The sequence below is a fragment of the Staurois parvus genome, unplaced genomic scaffold (assembly GCF_062004578.1).
Source record: "Staurois parvus isolate SC_StPar_1 unplaced genomic scaffold, SC_StPar_1.0 ptg000988l, whole genome shotgun sequence".
NCBI lineage: Eukaryota > Metazoa > Chordata > Amphibia > Anura > Ranidae > Staurois > Staurois parvus.
Window position 1 is genome coordinate 2,753,449 of NW_028318784.1, and position 21,785 is coordinate 2,775,233.

At 40.6% G+C, this 21,785-nt stretch overlaps 1 protein-coding gene across 3 annotated transcripts in view; it reads right to left on the reverse strand.

Moving 5' to 3' along the window:
• Positions 1–21,785, reverse strand: part of NCAM2 (neural cell adhesion molecule 2) — a 515,560-nt gene that overhangs the window by 166,202 nt on the left and 327,573 nt on the right. For all 3 annotated transcript variants that reach the window (XM_089657373.1, XM_089657374.1, XM_089657375.1), the window contains one exon: positions 2,813–2,973. In XM_089657373.1, coding sequence (XP_089513499.1) covers positions 2,813–2,973 — 161 coding nt within the window. The remainder of the gene's footprint in view (positions 1–2,812; positions 2,974–21,785) is intronic.

Genomic DNA, 21,785 nt, shown 5'->3' on the forward strand with positions numbered 1-21,785 from the left:
TTGGGATTAATAAAGTATTCTGAATCTGGAACTAAATGTGTTGGAGTGGAGATCTACTGTGCAAGGTAAAAAGATGAGTAAATGAGTTGTGGAGGTTAGGTAAATATAAAGGGTTATAGGCTTTGAGGATTTTAGATATAGGTAATAATGCAAAATGTTAGCTGCAGGAGGTTGAAAGAGCTGGAGATGTGAGGTCTGAAATAGTGGGTATAAGACTAAAGAGCTTGAACTAGAGTTCTGATATTTCAAGCGTGTTTTGTTGTTCCTAGAAAGGTCCACCCTAATGTTGTGTACAGCTACCCTATGACAGACAATGCAAAGCAAATCTCAAGATTCTTAAATAAAGTGTATCTGCTCATCCTCATTTCTTTTACATTTTGTCCATGTTTAATATTAATTTACTGGTAATCACACATTAGTCATCACGTTACTTATTGCCTAAAACATAACACTTCAAATACTTGCAAATTATTTATTGTTAAACTTTCAAAGGTGATAATGCTTTCACAGTTACCGTATTTCGATTACAAAACGTTTTAAAAGATAAATGTGCTTTTAACTCATATTCTTTATTTTGAAATGTTTTTACAGCCTGCTAAAATAACTTTCAATGGGAACCTGATCTGATGATAATCACATATTTTCTATGCCCATCCTGCAGCGATCCAGCAGTGTTCACCTTCATTTCTGCAGGGCCCTCAATCCCCTCATGTTTTGCAATGTATTGGTATTGTTCTGTCACATGTTCTGTCCCTCTTTGTAATGTACAGCACTGAGCAAACCATTGGCGCTTTATAAATACTGTATAATAATAATAATAATAATAATAATTTCTCTTTCTGCAGCAACTTTTCATGGCTACCAGTGTACTGGAAAACAGATCGTCACCCATCTACAATGCCCTCTAGTGGTGTCCATTAGCATTTTTTAGAGACTGTTATTTCATCCACTGACTTCTTATATATTTTCAATGTTGAGGTTTGTGCTAAACTCCCAGTTTCACTTATTAGCTGCAGCCATTAGGTGGGGTCTTATTTTATCTGCTGCATTTTTCATTTCTATTATGGATATCTCGGCTAAGAATTGAGTCTCTTCCTCCATTAACAGAAAACAAATATAACTATGTTCTATTGGCAAAGTAAAATACCCTTTAAAGCATTTAATAAGTCAAAATGTGTTTTTTTTTTAATAAGGTATGGAAGAGTTAAAACTCCCAGCGGGTTCTTTGCTGCCTGTGTCCTGCTGGAGAGATTTCCTTTCACTTCTTGCCTTAGAGACACAGCAGGAAATGAGAGAGAACAGAATTCCCATCATAGAGAGTTGTCATGAGAACAGGTGCCCCCGTGGGAGAATTGTTTCCTCACTTCTTGGCCTGAATTTTTTCATCTTTATGACAATGGTCACCAGCACAAATAGAGAGTCTACTTTTACCAGCAGGTACAGTAACAAGAGCAAGGACATCTCTAAAAACTGAAAAAAAAGCTCTAACCTCTCCCTGTGCTATCCAAACTAAAAATGCACTTATACCTTTACATACACGTTAATAGGTGTTTTACCACTTCAGTACTGGGCACTTTAACCACTTCCTGCCAACTTTCAGCGCTGTTGCACTTTGAATGACTATTGCGAAGTCATGCAACACTGTACCCAAACTACATTTTTATCATTTTGTTCACAGAACTAGAGCTTTATTTTGATGGTATTTGATCACCACTGGGTTTTTTATTTTTTGCTAAATAAACAAAAAATTCAAAAAATATGTTTTTCTTTGTTAACTGTTATAAAATTTTGCAAATAAAAAATTGTTCTTCATAAATGTAGGCCAACATGTATTCTGCTACATTTATTTTGTGAAAATAACTCAAATCAGTTTATATTATTTAGTCTGTAGGAAGGTTATAGAGTCCATAAACTATGGTCTAAATCTGAAAATTGATCAGTCCTGATGTACTGGTGGCCAGTCTCATTTCTTGAGGCCCAAAATGTCAGGACAGTACAGATATCCCCCCTCCCCCCCTCCCAAATGACCCCTTTTTGAAAAGTACAGTTTGGGGCATTTAGTAACAGGCATAGCAAGTTTTTTGAAGTTGTATTTTTTTGTCATAATTTTTTCGGAAAATTAGGAAATTAAAAAAAGTTTAATTTTTCTTTTTTTTAACATACTGTCACCAGTGCAGTACAATGTCATCATATAACTGGTATGGCAGTGATCAGGGACACTGACTGGTGGCAGTAAAAAAAAAAATTCTATTACATTTTTTTTTCTTTTGTTTATGATTTTTTTTTCTAGTACACTGTACTACTCTGGGGAAGTGATCAGTATTTTTTTTATTTTCTACACATTCTGGTTGCTTATAGCAATTAATTTCATTGCTATAAACAATCATTTTACTGAATGATATGGATTTATTTGATTTGTTTTGTTCTGATTAGCTATGGCACAGATGGGCTCTGATTGGCCCAGTCTGTACCATGACCATTCACAGCTAGCAACACAATTGTTTACAATTAATGGCATGAACGGAAGCCATCCATTGTTTACAATTGTCATGTGACTTGCTGTGATTGGTCACAGTGGTCATATAGTACTGGCAATGGGCCAGTACACAGATCAGTCATCTGTGTCTAATCGACAGAGCTGGTGACAAATCTTACAGCAGAGTGGCCTTGCAGGCACGTGCAAGGCAGCAGTCGGGGAAGACGTCCTATGATGTCCATCCGCATTGACAAACTGGTTAAGCATGTTATTGTTTTATATGTAACAGTTATGTTGTAAAAGATGTCACATACATACATAATATAACAGACTTACCAAACACTTGTAAAAAGGACTGTTTTTCAGTGACTCCAGCTTTGTTTGTTGCTCTGCAGGTATAGGAGCCTGCATCACCATTGATAATGTTCTTAATGGTTAATTCTGTGTTATCTTCTTTTAAGAAATACTTTTCATTTTCTTCAATCATTCTCCCATTCCTAGAAAAAAATGACAGTATTTTTTTTACAATACAGGGCGGTTTTTTTTGTAAAAGGAAAATGCAAAAACATTACAGCAGAAAAACAATGCAAACATTTGAGATGGTAGGAATAGTAAAATACAGATGAATATTAACAATAAGTTGCACAATATTCAATGTAGGACAAAAGGGAAGAAGAAGTAAAAAAACTTCATGCAGTAATCATAAAAAATCAGTCCACTATTACCTCATCAGAGTCAGTGTGAAGAAAAACCCAAGGGGATCAGGAGCAGGAAACATTCAGAAAAGCAGAGGAATGGAGGGGAGCGGAAAAAAAAGGGGAAGGGGGGCTACAGGGGGAAGAGGAAGGGAGAGGGGGAGGAGGACAGAGGAGCAGAAGGGAGAAGGGAAGGGGGGGAGAAAGAGGAGGGAATAAAATAAGGAGAGACTACTGGAAATCTAGACTGAAAAACCTTAGCATATGGCAGTGGGTCAGCAATGACCACTACAGTCCCTCAGCAAGATGTCCGGGGGAGCCATACCTTAACATATTTCCATGGACAGCCCCTATTAACATAGGTAAGCTCATACATTGGAAGGGCTGCATCCACATCTGATTCCTAGGACAATGTCACTGGGGGATCCCCAGAGTTCCCCTTTAATAGAATCTCTTTATTCGCATAGTAGAGGAGATATGAGATCAGCAATTTCAAGTGGTGGGACCATTGCACATCATCATGAAGCTCCAACAATGCCAAGGTAGGTGAAGGGGTCAAGGACAGCTGCAGCCATATATTGATCAAATTAAAAATATCAGACCAAAACAATACTAGGGCACATCCAGAACATGTGTAAAAAGGTACCCAGATGTAACCGACAATGAGAACAGGTAGGGTCCTACTCCGGGTATATCTGGGAGAGCCTCAAGGGGGTATAATAAACCCTATGTAGAAATGTGAGTTGTATAAGCTTATCCCTGGAGAAGATAACTAACTTAGGACCCTGTTCTAGAGCCTCTGCCCCATCCTCCTTATCCAGAGAAGGGATATCCTCTTTCCATATGGTCCATAATTTCAATCTTAGGGGAGCTAACATCAAGCAATGTTCTATAGAAGGAAGACAGTGGCTTTTGCTTCCTGAGTCAACAACTTCTCAATAAGGTCCCCATGGAGGATAGGTGGTCGCCGGAATTAGGCCATGGCCGCATGTCACAGTTAAAAACACAGAAAGAGCATCTTCCGTGGGAGATGGAATTTCTGGGATAGCTGAATGGTAATAATACCCCAGAGGACACAACATCAGCCAGGGTCCTAATACCATATCTCACCCAGAGGTGTGAATCAGGGATGGAACAGAAGTGAGGAAGTGTAGGATTCCTGAAAAACGGTTTGGCCAAAGAGATTTGGTCAGATTGAAATCATTGTCTAGCTGAACCCCAAATTCGCAAAGTAGTCTGCGTCGGCCCGGGGATAGTATCATAAGCTCTACATCCCCGATAAGGAACGTTGTGGTGATTAGCTAGAGATCCCAGGCAGGCTGCTTCTAAGAAGACAAAGAAAACACCTTCTAGGTGTTTTTTTATGTGTTTTGTGGTCAGTCTAAAATTTATTTGACGTGGTATTGCTCTAATGATGTTTGCATCTATGTTTATATTCAATTTATGATGGCATGTAAGAACAGCTCATGTGATGTCAGTCTACGCCCCTGGGCTCATCTGGGATAGCCCACATGTATTTTCAGAATCTGCATTAGCTAGCATATATAAGAGAAGTACAGACTCTCAGTTTGTTGGCTCTGAGGAAGAGGCTGAGTTCTCAAAATGCATTAGCCTGTTTGAAGTCCAGGGTTCCATTAATGGACTTATATGCAGTGTGGATTGGACGCCGCTATTTAGTGTGATGTGCCTTTGTCCTGTATGTCAGTTGTGAGTACGATACTTACTTTATATCCTTTTAATCCTTTTTTTTGTAAGACAATGCACTAGGCCGGTGTGCCCTCTGTTTGTTTTCTTTGTATCTGGTGACTTTGGACTACCCCGGTCCATTGAGGGCAGCAAGGAGTGCATTTTCCAGGACAGGCCAAACCCCCCATATCTGCAGGGAGTTGCAAGGTGGATTTCACGAGGTGGGATAGGGCACCCTTCCAAAGAAAGGGGGTCACACAGGAATCTATCTCCCTAAAGAAAGATCCAAATTGGGCAGTTATGAAAGATATAGTTGAACTTAGGCAGGATCATCATCTTCAATAAATTAATATGCCCTATCAAATTTGAAGGAAGACCATGCCAAGTCTGACACTGCTCTCGCAGGAGAGACAGGAGGGGTAGAAGGTTACGGCCAAAGAAATGGGTCAAATCCCTGGTTACCTGGACTCCTAAGTAGCGGAACCCCTCCACACTGGAGAGCTGGGTGGGACTAGCCCCGGCACAGGCATTGTAAAATGACAGTATTTACTTTCTTTTAAAATGTAGAATGCTACTGGAGTCTACAGTCAGGTAAAAAAAGTTTGGACTAGGGAAGAGCAAAAGTTTGACACAAATCCAGCCTTTCTGAAGTTTGATCAACAATGTTGTCATTGTCACCCGGTGTTGTGTACAGACTGGCTGGGGGGTCCTGGGTGACTGATATTCAGCAGTTGGTTCTGGATCTGTCATTTGAAATAGAAGTAGCAGTGGGTGAACTTTGTCAGGCTTGGCAGAGAGGGATGAAGTTTGGGTTAGTGAAAGTCCAGGATTTTCACCTAACCCTGCCTGTTCATGGTTCCTGAGGCAGTGGGACTATTTAGCCCATTTGCTCAACCAAACCTTTTGCTGGAAGTCATTAATTTATTGGCTGCATTACTACCAGCATTCAAGATTCCCAGGGGAAGTCATTGAGAAAATATGGTCTAAGGTACCATGCGCGGTAGCGTGGGAAGCTCGCGCATGCGCAGTAAGCACCCATGTCACGGCCGACGCGCTATTTAAACCTGCTGCAAGGAAGAATCATTGCCTTCTGGTCTAAATATGTTCCTGTGCTGAAATTCCTGATTCTGATCCTGATACCTGCTTTCCTGTACTATCCCCTAAAAAAAAACTCCACCTACACCGACCCCGGCTATTCCTGACAATTCTCCTGCTTGCTACTCTTGTACTTTCTGCCCGCTAGTTACCGACCCGGTCTGCCTGACTCTGCTGTATGACCCTGTCTGCAACCGCACCTGACCTGCATCTTGCATACCTACCACTGCACTCACGGTTCTGCATCCAGACTACCGCCACACCTGCCTGCTGCTGCACCTACGTTCCTGCACCCGCACCTGGCTTGTGTCCGAATCTCCTGAGTTCCCAGCTACCTACTGACAGCTGCAAGATCCGCATGGCACTTCTGTCACTCCTGGCTCTGCATCCTTGCTCCCACCTTCAGGGACTCCGAGCGGGAGCCGTAAGAGGATGCCTTCTCTCCATTTCAGGCTCCCCAATCCGGTACATAATAGTCACCCTGTATCCTGCTTCCACTAGTGGTCTCCTCCACCTCAGCTGGGTGTACCGGGGGCCGCGGCCTGGTCCCAGCCTGCTGCAAGTCCATCCCCACCATCAGGGGCTCTGGTGAACAAGCCGACTGGGGCTTAGACCCCGCACCCTGGGAAACCCTAGCTGTGGGTCTAGAGAGCTACCCGCCATAGTCGTGACATTAACATACGAAGGAGGACATCTTATGCTTATTTTAAAGAGGACATCACTATGGGTATGGTATTGATCTTAAAAAAAGAAAAGGGGAAAGTAAGGGTTACCTTACTGGAAGGCAGGGGGCCCTGGCAAAGCACCTTGTTCCCATGTTGATGAGGAGAAGGACCAGGGGTATTTACCATAATCTGGAAGCCCCATTTAAAATAACGGTGTCTCCACATACTGCTCCTTATATGAATGAGTAAGGGGTACATAGTACTGATGTTTAAAAAAGTATTTTTAAAAAAAATGTTCCATGGTATAAATCCATTGTCATCCTGCAATGTTGGTCCATGTCAATCTTGATGAACAATGATCCAGATTACCCACTAAAAAAAGCACTTCTATACATCTGCTTCTAATAACTGCTCATTGTGAATGACAGCCCCCAATCCCTGGGCCCCTTAACTGAATGTATTAAAATAGGACAGGGTCTCAACTGACATCATTGAACAAATGTGGCTATGCCCTTATTTAGCCAATTCCTAGGTGTACATTCTGCTAAAGAGCTAGGAGTTGTCATTAATGATGGATTTGCATTGTGAGACTTTTTTTTAAAGGACAGTGTATGTTTGTACCACTTATTTATTCATGCAACATATTCATGCTTTAAAAGTGATGTTGCTTGCAGCAGTAGAATTCCTATCACTAAATGACAGTTCCCAGCTACCTTCTTTTATAAACTGGCTGAGGATCCTGATTTACGTAACTAACCAAATATGCTGCATGAATAAGTAAGGGGTACAAACACACACTGTCCTTTGAAAAAAAAAAGTCTCACAATGCAAATACATCATTGGCATTGTCCAGTGATAAAGATCCATGAAAATCATGATATACAATGACTACCAACTCGCTAAAAAAAGAAAACACCCACCCTTCTGCTCCAGGTGACTGCTCACGATTAATGACAGTTTCTAGCTCTTTAGCTTTATTTACATAAACACACTCAACTCTGAGGATTCTTGGACAAAAGAAGTTCAATCTGCAATTTACATTTATTGATAGGATTACATAATATTTCAGCTTCAGCTTCAGGTTTGGTCATGCCAAGTGCTTTGTGTCTCAGGATATAGATAAAGCAGTTTGGTAACAATGTTAATTAAATCCCTCTCTCCTTCTGTACAGTGGCTAATATAAGACACTTTGATTTGTCACTACACCTAACAAATGTACACAGGACACAGTTCGACTGGAGGATCTAAATAAGGTTGATGCTTACAACCCATGTGAGATGCATTATGCAAAAAACACAATGGCCAAGCCTTTGAAATAGAGTAACAACACTGGGGAATCTGGAAGGAGTATAACATATGAAGAAACACAATCAACGGTTTAATTATATTCCCATATATCTGAATACCTAAAGCTTAGTTTGCAGGAGGTTCGGTGAACCAAGCAAAAGGTCCAATAATCCCAAGGATAGTGCTAAACTCCACTATAGGAGCTGAATTGTGTTAAATTTTCTAAAACTTGAAAAAAAATCGTTATTTTTTTTACCTTGTGCTAATTTACAAGCTTATGCTAAAAAAAGGGCATGGACAGCTGGGCACTACCATGTCAGACATGTGCTAATGCAGAAAAAAGAAAATACTAATATGGTAGAAGGGGAAACTGAAAACGTAAATCCTTTAAAAATATGTTTTGGTATTTCCTACATCTGTGAACATAGTTGTGGATGCAGTACAATGCACTCAGCATGACCATACCTGAAGCTGAAATATTATGTAATCCTATTAATAAATGTAAATTGCAGAAATAACTTCTTTTGCCCGCGAATCCTCAGAGTTAGGTGTGTTTATGTAAATAAAATAATTGGAATGTATTCGCATATATATTTAGCCTATTTAAAAGACTATTACTTTCAATGACCCCAATTAAAAAAAAAAAAAAAACATTTTTCAAAATAGTTTTTCTTTTTGAATTTTTCAGATTTTCTAAGCCAAGTCAAAAAATTCACACAGACTTTGTCCACAACCTCTAATACAGAGTATAAAAACATAGGATACATATAATATTTTTTATTTATTGATTTTATTTATTTCAGGTACTTATATATAGCGCCGTCCATTTACGCAGCACTTTTTTTTTCTACACATATTGTTCATTCATATCAGTCCCTAACCCTCAAGGGGCATACAAGTTAAAGTCCCTAACTCACATTCATGCATACACATACTAGGGACAAATTAGACAGGAGCCAATTAACCTACCAGCATGTCTTTGGAGTGTGGAAGGAAATCGGAGTACACGGAGGAAACCCACGCAGGCACAGGGAGAACATGCAAACTTCAGGCAGGTGGTGCCGTGGCTGTGATTCGAACCGATGACCCTAGTATTGCCAGGTGGAAATGCTAACCATTTAGCCACTGTGCTGCCCATATACTGTACATATATCCCACAGGCAAACAAAGCAGAATTTATTCATACCCATGACACATACAGTATCAGGAGGAGCCATTGCAAACTTGTGCCTATCAATGGTTAATAAATTTCAAATAATACATGTATGCATATAATCAGAGGTATATGCCTATTATTTCCTACTGGATTTAATAAAAACATGTATTCTGCAGGGCCCCACTCAATCACACTTAACTTCAAATTTATATAAGTTGTTTCACACAGCTACCCCTCTTGAGGAAGACACTCATTTATACATAAGAAAAAGGGTGGAAGCTCTCCAAAGGCCGATATCTCTGGTGACTTGGAGGAAAATATGGGAAACAGCCTCTAAAACATCTAGATGTGTGATTTACAAAGAAAACACCTATAAAATCATGATGCCCTGGTATAAAACCCCTGTAGTCCTTCATGCCATGAACTCATCAACATCAGCACAATGTTGGGGATGCTTAAATGGCAAGGGGTCATTGGCTCATGTTTTCTGGTTTTGTCCCCGAATCCAGGGTTACTGGACCATGGTGCAGGAAGTCATGAAATAGATTTTAGATTATGCTTTCCTGTTAGATCATATCCACTATCTTTTAGATTTACCCATTAAAGGTATCCCTAAATGCTCCAAAACATTGTGTATGCATATCCTGACTGCTCTGAGGTGCTTAATTCTGAGGTATTGGAAGACAATAAAGGTTCCCTCCTTAAATATTCTTATCATGGCTATATCAGAGGTGTAATATGGAATATTTAACTGCCCAAGCCGGGGAATGTCTTCACCAATTTGGTAAATGTGGAACCTTTGACACAACTCCATTTATGTCTCTCCCCCCAACTCAACTTAAGCCAGTACTTAACCTTTTATTCTACTTACATAGTACACTTAGTAGGTCATTCTATATCATACTGTGTAAGCTATACATGGGCTGAAACTGATAGGTTCCTATGTATGCGCTTAATTTCTTTTTCCCTTTCTCAGTGGTTTTATATTACATGTTGTTTTTTCAACTTTGAAACTGATTCTGATTTATAACATGTTATTTTTTATCACATCCTGTATTTTAAGTCTGTCTACCATATTGACATTTGAACTAAGCCTGCCTATGTTGTATTTACTTATGCACCATTTTGAAATGGATATGTAAATATGCTTATTGCACTTATTGAACATGTTATAATATAAATAAAAATACAATTACAAAAAAATGTGTAACACAGCATGTATTCACTGTGTTATTGTCCTAGCAGTAATGCCTCTATTTGATCCACCAGATCTCTGCATGGACTATCTCCACTCTTTAGTCTCAGAGTTGAAGCTAAGTACACACTGGATGAACATAACCCAGTTTCTGATTTTTGGTCAGTGTGTACAGCTGTCACTCCAACAGAAGTTGGTCTAATGACGGGTGGGGGGTTGGTGAGAGAACCTCCCCGCCTTCAAAATTCAATAGAACAGCAGGGGAGATCATTTAACCAATATCCTTTGTGTTGCTATGGCAATCTGTTAAGTTTTTTTTCATTTAACCAGTTTGGTATCAGTGTGTACCCAGCTTTACCCTTGAAATAAGCACCCCATAACACGATTTTGGGGAGCTAAGCCAAGTGTTGATAGCCATGAGCTCCAGAATTTGTTAAATGTTTGTAGGCATCTCCTATTTTGGCAAATTGATTTTTTTTTCTCTTTGGAATAATGGAGTTAACATGCTTCCTCCATTCTGCCATAGCAAGGGGGTGTGGGTAGATGCATTACCTTGATATACGTTTTCAAGCTACAAATAGTAACCTAAAGACAGGAATCAGAATTTACGATTATATACCTTAACAATGCTGTCTACTAAAGCCTCCCAGTATGGAAATAGCTTGGGCCATCTCCATAGTATATGCAAAAAATAAATTAAACCAGGACAGACGACCTAAGGATCTGATTTAAATTTTGAAAATCCTCACTGAAAGTGAGTGGCTGTTAGGAAGCCAAACAATCTAGTAATTTCTCCTGACATATTCTCCACAACAGAGGAAAGTAGTGAAGGGGAAATGCTATCAAATCCACTCTGCCAACTTTTCATTGGACCAGCAACTGAGAATTTCATCGCTGAACAGAAATTTGCAATCCACCCACTGTATGGTAAACTAGTAAGGGTGTTGATTGGAACTTTAAAAGGAGCAGTGTGGGATATCAAAAAAATAAACATACATATTCACCTACTAAATATGGCTGTTGCATTGGTCCCATGCTAAAGCTGTCCTTTGCCGACTCTAAGACAGAGAACTAAGCGATCACATGACTGCTGATCTCTCAGTTCTCGGTCTTCACCTAGCAGATAATGGTAACCATTAGTCACCACTCTCTGCTCACTGGAGTGCCAGGCTGTGGAGGGGGCAGACATGACTAGCTCAAGCTCAAAGTGGTGCACTAAGAGGCTCAGCTAGCTGCCTAGGCATTTGAGTGGATCCCAGCTTTAAAGTCTGGATTTTTCCAGAGCCTTGTCTGGTTCTGTGATGTCAGTGAACAGTGGTCTGTAAGATAAATCTAGGTCACAGCAGTGCAGAAATACAGTAAGTGCACTCCTATGACCCAGAAGAAAAGTGTGCCAAAACAACTTTGGCCATACTTCTCTTTTAATTCAGAGAGTCCCTATAACCTGGAGAAAGGATGCAGGAGCTCCCCTCCCCCTCAAGATTGTATATATCTAATGTTGAATGCCCTGTTAGCTCTCTCTATATATACAGGTGAAACTCAAAAAATTAGAATATAGTGAAAAAGTTCATTTATTTCAGTAATGCAACTTAAAAGGTGAAACTAATATATGAGATAGACTCATTACATGCAAAGCAAGATAGTTCAAGCCGTGATTTGTCATAATTGTGATGATTATGGCTTACAGCTCATGAAAACCCCAAATCCACAATCTCAGAAAATTAGAATATTACACGCAATCGATAAAACAAGGATTGTACATAGAACAATATCGGACCTCTGAACTTGTTTCAAGTACTCAGTACTTGGTTTGGGACCCTTTTGCAGCAATTACTGCCTCAATGCGGCGTGGCATGGAAGCTATCAGCCTGTGGCACTGCTGAGGTGTTATGGAAGACCAGGATGCTTCAATAGCAGCCTTCAGCTCTTCTGCATTGTTCGGTCTCATGTCTCTCATCTTTCTCTTGGCAATGCCCTATAGATTCTCTATGGGGTTCAGGTCAGGCGAGTTTGGTGGCCAATCAAGCACAGTAATCCCACGGTCATTGAACCAGGTTTTGGTGCGTTTGGCAGTGTGGGCAGTTGCTTTACTGAAATAAATGAACTTTTGCACGATATTCTAATTGTTTCACCTGTATATATATATATATATATATATATATATATAGAGAGAGAGAGAGAGAGAGTGTATATTACTTTCAGTATTGTTTAGCCATGTGTTTATATTGAGCTAGAACAAAGAAGGTTTTGAACACTGATTATTTACTTAATTAAAATAAAGATTATTTGATGCATGTCAACTGGTAATTGTAACACAGAAGAGTAGAATTTTCATAATACGTTATCCATCAATATATGCCAAAGTGTTGACAAGCTGTCACTAAGGCAGCTCACCTATAAATGCTTAATTTAATCAGTAGCAGTTTGAGGAAATGTATCTTTACTGTCACCTGACAGTGTCATTTAGATTGGTTCCCTTAAGCCTGAAAAATGATGAATAGTAAAAAACTAATAAAGAGATTACTGATCTCCTTGCAGAGATACAGATATGAAGCATACCTTTTGTTTTCCCAAGATGGTTATGATATGCCCACCACAGAGGTATAGTAATACAGCAGTCAGATAGCCAGGTATTACTTTAATATTCTAACCAGCACAAGAGAAATAAAACTTAATTGGCCTGACTCACTAAAAGGATGAAATACAATTGCTGATTTTTCCTACTGAACCTGATTCACTAAACTTTTAGAACTCCAAGGTCACTTATTTACTTATTTTATTTTCGTGCTCAAAATAGTAAAAAATTGCCACTTGGATAGCAAAAATTGGAGACATTAATGAAATGGAATTCCCGGTAGCCATGGAGAGAAAAAGTTGAGAACAATTCCTGAAAAAATTGTTTCATTGGCACACATTTGTATACTCTGCTGAGTACACTTCACTAGCGCATCCAGGGTAGGTATGGCCCTCCCACCTAAACTGGCATTGTTGGGATATTTCCAGAGATAGTGGGCTTGTTAACCACTTGCCTGCCGGGCACTTTTATTCCCTTCCTGCCCAGGCCAATTTTCAGCTTTCAGCGCTGCTGAACTTTAAATGACAATTTCATGGTCATGCAACACTGTACCCAAACTAAATTTTTACCATTTTTTTGAGACCAATAGAGCTTTCTTTTGGTGGTATTTATTCATCACTGGGGTTTTTATTTTTTGCTAAACAAACAAAAAAAGACCAAACATTTTGAAAAAAAAAGCTTTTCTTTGTTTCTGTTATAAAGTTTTGTAAATAAGTGATTTTTCTCCTTCACTGGTGTGTGCTGATAAGGCTGCACTGATGGGCACTGATGAGGAGGCACTGTTAGGCGGCACGGATAGGCAACACTGATAGGCAGCACTGATGGGCATTGATAGACATCACTGATGGGCACTGATAGCCAGAACTGATGGGTACTGACAGCAAGCACTGAGGAGATACTGATAGCTGGTACTGATAGCCAGCACTGATTGGCACTGATACAAAGCACTGATGGGCACTATTAGCTGCATTGATGGGCACTGATGGGGCTACACTGATCATCAAGGCAATGTCCCCCTGAGAAATGCTGCTTACCGGCTCTCCTTTCCCCATTGTGAGGAGAGGACTGCTAATAACCAGCATTTACTATTTACACTGTAATCAGCTGTGATTGGACACAGATGGTCCCATGGTAAAAGGCACCTGTGGCCCTCTACTTGGGCAATTGATCAGCTGTGTCTGAAGGACACAGCGGTCACAGATTGTGCCCGTTGCGCGCTCCAGGGGTCGGACAGGAAGCATGGTTCTGGGAAGATGGCCTTGGACGCCCCCCAAGAACTAGCCACCAATCTGTAGCCATCTTTTGGCTATAGCGCGGTCGGGAACCGGTTAACCACCCTCTCCCTTTTTTTGCCTTCTCCACTGTCCCCCTCTTTCCCTTGCCTCTCTTTTCCTTCTCTTCCCCATTCCCTTTTTTTCTCCCTTTCACTGGGAGAGCTCTATTTTGGAGTTTTGTTTTTTCCTTACATGGAAAATAGAATCCTAATCTGGATGCAAGCATGCTCATGAGCAATGGTGGAGGTGGACAGAGACCCTTGTTCAGGGAATCTGTAAGATTTTACCATTTAGAATGCTCTGGCCTTATCCATACTCCCTACTGCAGGGATTCAGCTTCTATGTTGATATTTGGGAATCTCCTAATATCTGTAAATGTTTAATATGTTCTCTGTGTATTGATTCTTTGTTAAATAAAGAACAGAAAAAACACATTGATCATTAAATAGCATGCTCTGAATGCACTTACATCAAGAACTATATCTTCTTGTGTAGAAGTAGTTCTAAGGGCAGAAATGATGCATTACGGTAAAAAACCTTCTGCAAACAGCCCATTGATAAATACTTTTGTGATCCTGATCCAGCGATGTGCACAAGAGCAGTAGCTTTCTCAGCTTTCTCTCTCTTTCCTAAGTTCAGCCACTTAGGAAAGAGAGGGGGTGGGGCTAAGCTGCATTTTGTGTGTCAATGGATACACAGTGCAGGCTCGGGAGTGAGCACACACAAGTACCCCCATAGCAAGTGGCTTGAACTGGGGGCATTTGGCAGTGAAGATGAGGCAGGAGTACAGGCAGGGGACCTGAGAAGGGGAGGATCAGGGTTTTTTTTTAGCAAAACCATTGCACAAAACCAAAAAAATGCAAGCAGTATACATACTCAGCATACAGTCTACTGTACAGTCTGTACATGAGAGCTTAGGAAGGGAGAGGGAAAAGAAGCATACAGAGCCAACTGGGTGTACTGCATTGGCAGAGAGATGAGCTCATTAAGGTGCAACTAGGTTTGGGGAGGAGACCTGTAAGTGAAAGTGAAACTGCTGCAGAGAAAGATCCCTTCCCTTCCCCAATAGACAGGGCTGTGCTAAGTCGCAGAGCTGGAAAAAATGCAGATCTTTTTCAAAATATGTATTTCATCTGCATATTTGGCTGCTGTCTTGGTGTTCTGCTTTAACATGTTCTTAAATGAAACCCTATACTTTAGAAATATTTTAGAATCTATACATAATAGCTCTTCGCATGCAGTATATGCCATATCAGGTGCACACATGCCATACTGAATTTTTAATTAAAAGATTTGAGCAAGTAAGTTACTCCAAAATGATAAATTATTAGATTCATTAGAGTTGAGCAATTCTGGAGATTGGGCCGTCTGAAAACCCACAATTTCCTGAATTCATAATTTAATACATGCCTTGATTAATTCAGCTGGCACCATAAGTGATTACAAGCAGAATCACTTCAGTGGACTGCAAATGAATTTGGCTGTTAAGTTCCCAAATGATTTTACCTTGCAAGCAATAGCATCTACATTTCTGTGTATCAGATTTAGCAACACTTTCTACTTTCCAATTATCATTACATTTATTTAATTTTAGTAGTGCACTACCTATGTTCAGCTAGATGTGTTTAAAGTGACATTTCTTCTACATTAATTAGATTTAAGTCAAAACATTTTTTCAAGATAAAACAGGAGAGATTTAAAGTGACAAAATTTTCCAAAAACAAACAATTGTAGCAATATAAACCTGACACTTACCATTCTCTTCCAAATAAAAATATTTTGCCTTGTAGACCACTTTTAAGCATTATAATAAACCCCTAAGAAAGTAATTCAGATGAAACTTGTAGGACGGGTTTCCAGTGTCATCATCACACTTGGAGACTCTTGAGCTACAGGAGTACCTAATTTGTGGTGTGGGAGTGTGAGTCCATAGCTTTTTTTTTTCTATTACAAACTTTTAGTGAAACCAATATAAGGTACAGAAGTCAATAAAAACATGACACATTTTAATAGTAATCAAGAAAGAGGATCCTAAAGAGATCTGCCAAAACATTAGAAAAAGATAGGGTAAAACATAAAAATAGTCAAAATATACAGAAAAAAAAGACAGAGCACCAAAAAGGAAAAATGGAAAAGGAGAACTACTCTTCAAAAAGAAAAGGAACTTCCATGGTAAAGAAAAAGGTATCAATTAGCTCCTTTGGATGTGCACTATATTGCCAAAAGTATTGGGACACCGCTCCAAATCATTGGATTCAAGGGTTCCAATCACCTCCATGGCCACAGGTGTATAAAATCAAGCACCTAGGCATGCAGACTGCTTCTACAAACATTTGTGAAAGAATGGGTCTCTCTCAGGAGCTCAGTGAATTCAAGCTTGGTACTGTAATAGGCTGCCACCTGTGCAACAAGTCCATTCGTGAAATTGCCTTGCTACTAAATATTCCACTGTCAACTGTTAGTGGTATTATAACAAAGTAGAAGAAACTGCAACTCAGCCATGAAGTGGTAGGCCACGTAAAAAGACAGAGCGGGGTCAGCGCATACTGAGACGCACAGTGTGCAGAAGATGCCAACTGTCTGCAGAGTCAATAGCTAAACACCTCCAATCTTCATGTGGCCTTCAGATTAGCACAACAACAGTGTGTAGAGAGCTTCATGAAATGGGTTTCCATGGCCGAGCCGCTGCATGCAAGCCTTACATCACCAAGTGCAATGTAAAGCGTCAGATGCAGTGGTATAAAGAAAGCCACCAGTGGACTCTAGAGCAGTGGAGACTTGTTCTCTGGAGTGACAAATCAAACTTCTCTGTCTGGCAGTCCAAAGGATGTGTCTGAGTTTGGTGGTTGCCAGGAGAACGGCACTTGTCTGACTGCATTGTGCCAAGTGTAAAGTTTGGTGGAGGGGGGATTATGGTGTGGGGTTGTTTTTCAGGGGTTAGGCTTGGCCTCTTAGTTACAGTGAAGGGAACGCTTAAGGAATCAGCATACCAAGACACTTCGGACAATATCATACTCCCAACTTTGTGGGAACAGTTTGGGAAAAACCCCTTCCTGTTTCAACATAACTGCACACCAGTGCACAAAGCATAAAGACATGGATGAGTGAGTTTGGGGTGGAGAAACTTGACTGTCGTGCACAGAACCCTGACCTCAACCCGATAGAACAACTTTGGGATGAATTAAAGTGGAGACTGCGAGGCAGGCTTTCTCATCCGACATCAGTGCCTGACCTTACAAATGCGCTTCTGAAAGAATGGTCAAACATTACAGCAACATATAGCATGCAAACATAACAGCTGCAAAGGGTGGACCAACTCAATATTGAACCCTACGGACTAAGATTTAGATGCCATTAAAGTTCATGTGCATGTAAGGACAGCGTCCCAATACTTTTGGAAATATAGCATATATTTCTCAAAAAAGAAGAAACAACAGACAAACAGAGTCTAAAAACTATAAGGCTAGAACTCTGTCAGCTACATTAAGGTCAAAGATACAATCAAAATTAGGGCTACTGAGGTAAGCAATTGATAAACCTGTGATCCCATTTGGCATCAAATCTGGGTTTAGAATCATAAATAGTATGAAAAACCTTTTCCATAAGCATAATGGCATCTATTCTGGATACTACTTGAGTAAAATGTAAACTCATCGATTTCCAGTGGTAGGCAATGGTTCAGTGCATAGCTACAAAGTATGGAGCAATCTTTCCAAGAGGCAAGCAAGGTCCAAAATGAAGGAAAACAGAAGATAGCATTTTGTTGAATTTATGACATACTGACACCTTTTTGCCTATGTGAGTGTAGCTTTTTATTTGATTATTTAATTTGTAAAATGTTTTAAGTGGTACTTCAATATTGTTGCCTCTTTTCAATGCATATGAGATTTCCATCTTGATATATCCATCTGTGATCTGGAGTCATAAATGAGGATGGCAGTCCGTACAGGCTTATACAAAAGCACTTCCAGACCTTCTTGTATTCTTCAGGGTCGATTGTGATGGTGTACTGCTCTTCTATGGGATTAATCACTGGGTGTTTTTGATTTACACTTTATCAGCACAATAGTGGCAAAAAAAATCTTTATTTGCTTTTTGGGTATTTCACTATGAACTTTAAGATATTTTATGGACTATACTCTGTGTATGATGGATGTTTGTATATTTTTGGTAAATAATAGACATGTGCATGCCAGAAATTTTTATTTAGTTTCGGATGGATTCGCTCACTGCTGAATTTTGTTTTGTCATATTCATCATGTTGCATAGATTCATTTTCAGAATGTATTTAATTATATTCGTCATTGGTTAGTATATCCGTTGGTCTGGGTGTATTCAATACATTTAGCAGTTTCGATATTATGGGTGGATTTGGTATTCATATATTAAAACTATTTGGAAGGATTCAATACTTTTGGACACAATGGAATAAATAATGCAAAATTCGGTGGCCCCAAATTTTTCAAAACTAAGGAATTCACTAGACTGTGGAACTGAACTGAGTGACTGTGACAATTACAAATTCAATTTAAGTCAAATTTACTGGAACCTGAATTATCAAACAAATTCAAAAATGTAATTAATTTCCCCATGGGCCCCGACTTACTACTGCATCATGTAACGTCATCCGAATGAAACAAATGTATTTGTTAACTTTGTTATAACTATATTCAGATTCATTGACATTCATTACTATTTCCATTCGGAGATTCGTATACATCAGAATCTCCAAAAATCTAAATTTTGTCCAACAATTGGTTTGTAACAAAAAAACACATGGCAAATAATAAACTATACTATTTTTTCATCCTCTAAACTAGTTTTTCTAAAACCTTATAATCTTCTAAACATTGTATTCCTTATGTTTTACACTGAAAGTCTGTGTTACTTACTTAAAATGATTAGGTAATAGATAGACAGACAGACAGACAGACAGACAGACAGACAGACAGACAGACAGACAGACAGACAGACAGACAGACAGACAGATAGATAGATAGATAGATAGATAGATAGATAGATAGATAGATAGATAGATAGATAGATAGATAGATAGAGTGTGATACCAACAATCTGCTGCAATTTCTTTTATACCTCATAAGGTTGAAAAAAATTGTAATGTCACAGAATTATTTGCGTGCCTTGGGACCGGAGAAGATGTGGAATCTACCTGTCCCCCGAAGAACTTAGCATGTTCCTTGGAAACCTGGTGCTCAATCATTTGTTCTGGCGCCACATGGAGACGTGAAGACACAGCACTCCCGCCACCCTCTTCCACTGCACCTCAGTAAATCTGCTACATCCCGAGGGTTCACCTCCCCTCCACACCCACTGTCATAGGGGAGTCCTATGGAGCGATCACACATCCGCTCCTCCTCCGTCCCTCACATGTCTCAAGGGGACACAGCGCCCACTGCAGCCAAGATGGCCACCACAGCTTCTACACACACTGACACAGGGGACCAGAATCACAGTGCACAGCCCCAACTTTCTCCTTCTCAGCCTCCGGACACTGCCTTCCCAGCAGGCATAGCCCAGGCAGTCATGGCTCTCCTTACTCCTACTCTCACAGCAACTGTAGACAGTGTGGTTCTTAAAGGCCTAGAAAAGCTCCACATAAATCTCCATGCATAGGTTCTGTGCATTACTCAGGTGGAAGCACGAATCTGCTCCATTGAAGATGACTCTGTGGCTGTATCGGCTGCAGTAGCCAGACTCATGTCCATTCACAGGGAACTACAAGAAAGGGTAGATGGCCTTGAAAACTGCTCATGGCACAACAACTCACACATTATAGGCTTGCCTGAAACATTTACTCCCTTTATGCCTACCACTATTTGCACAACGTCCATTCTGGAACAACTGGGCCTACGTTATCCATGTGCAGTCGAGCAAGCTCACCGTATTGGCCCGCCTTCCAATTCCTGCACCAAGCCTAGGCCGGTGATAGTACACTACTTCAACTATGCTGACAAGCAAGCCATCCTTCAAAAATTCCAGCAGACGCACACGTTAGCTGTAGATGAACACCAATTACTCCTGTTCGCGGATTACTCCAAAGAGGTTATGCGCCAACGTAAGGCCTTCTCTGCGATTTGCTCTGCTCTCTACCATAAACATATCAAATTTACTCTGGCGTATTCTGCTGTCCCACATATTCAACCACTGGAGGGGGAACTTCTTTCTTTAATCTCACCATCCGAAGTGGACCACTATCTCAACAACATCCAGGAAATGGCGATGGATCAAGCAGTGTCTTCTCTACCTTCTCCCTTCTCTCTCCCAGGGAAAAACTGCGCCCTTCCAAAACCAACCAAGCCCTCAAAAACCACCTCACAAACGGGTCCGCTTTGGTCGACCAGAGGACCGCTATGTCAATCGCTGACATGCCTACATAAGGTCTAAGTAATAGTTCACCTAACACCCTCTCTGTACCTTTAGGAAGCAGTGCCTACTGTCCAATTACCCATACATGGTGGTTCACATTTCTGCCCCACCCCCTTTTGTTTTTTCTTTTGAGCCCTGAATGCACCAGGGCTCAGCCCTAGGATAATATGGTTAAAGGCCTCTCCTAAGGCTAATCACTATGTACGCCTCTTCCCCCTGGCAGGCAAGACGGGCTTCTCAGGTCCCTTCCCCTATTGCTCCCCCTCTTGCCTGATGTGCCTCTCTCTCCTATCACTCCCCTCCTCTTCACATTACCCCCCCTTCATCCCTTTTTCCTCCTCCCCCCTTTCTTTTTATCCCCCCCCCATGAACGTTGTGTTATTTCTCAGTAGTGGAGATTGTCTCATGCGGAAAAATTTTAAGTGCTTATTTTGCTTGGGGGGTATATCCCCAACGCTCTCCCTCATACACACTCCAGCGAACAAACTGACCTGGCAATCTGCTAAAAGAACCTTTGATTACTGGGCTGAACACCAGGAGGTGGCCAAATTGGCCTACTCCACTCTGAAATTCTACAGATATGGCAACAAGGCAGGTAAACTACTAGCATGGCTCTGTGCTGGCCCCCGTGCTCCTACGTATATTTCCACCATCCAGTCTCCCTCTGGAAATCTTCTTAAGACGCCCTCGGATATTAATGACCTTCTCACATCTTATTACACTTCTCTACATTCAGAGGACCCAACTGATCCTAAAGCCACTGAGGACTTATTAGCCACTGTACACCTGCCTAGGCTTACCCAATCCCAGCTAGAGGCTCTTAATGCTCCTATCACGTTGGAAGACATCCGTGCTACTATCAAAAATGTACCCTCTGCTAAGGCTCCTGGCCCTGATGGCTTTGGTGCTGAGTTCTATAAACTAACCGCAGACTTCATCCCAGACACCTTGCATCATGTCTACAAGGTAATGTGGGAAGCTGGCCCTTATCTCCCAACTGGCTCCCAAGCACATATCAAATTCATAGCTAAAAAGGGGAAAGACCCACTTTTGCCGGGATCTTACTGACCTATTTCTCTGATTAATGTTGATGCCAAAATTCTATTGAATATTGTAGTGGCCAGGCTGGCCTTACTACTCCCTACCATGTTACATCCGGCCCAGTCTGGTTTCGTACAGGGACGGTCAGCGACGCTCAATATCCATAAAGTAGTGTTGGCCCAAGAATGTGCTAAAATGCACCCAATGCATGATTTGGCGCTCATATCCTTGGACGCAGAAAAAGCCTTTGACA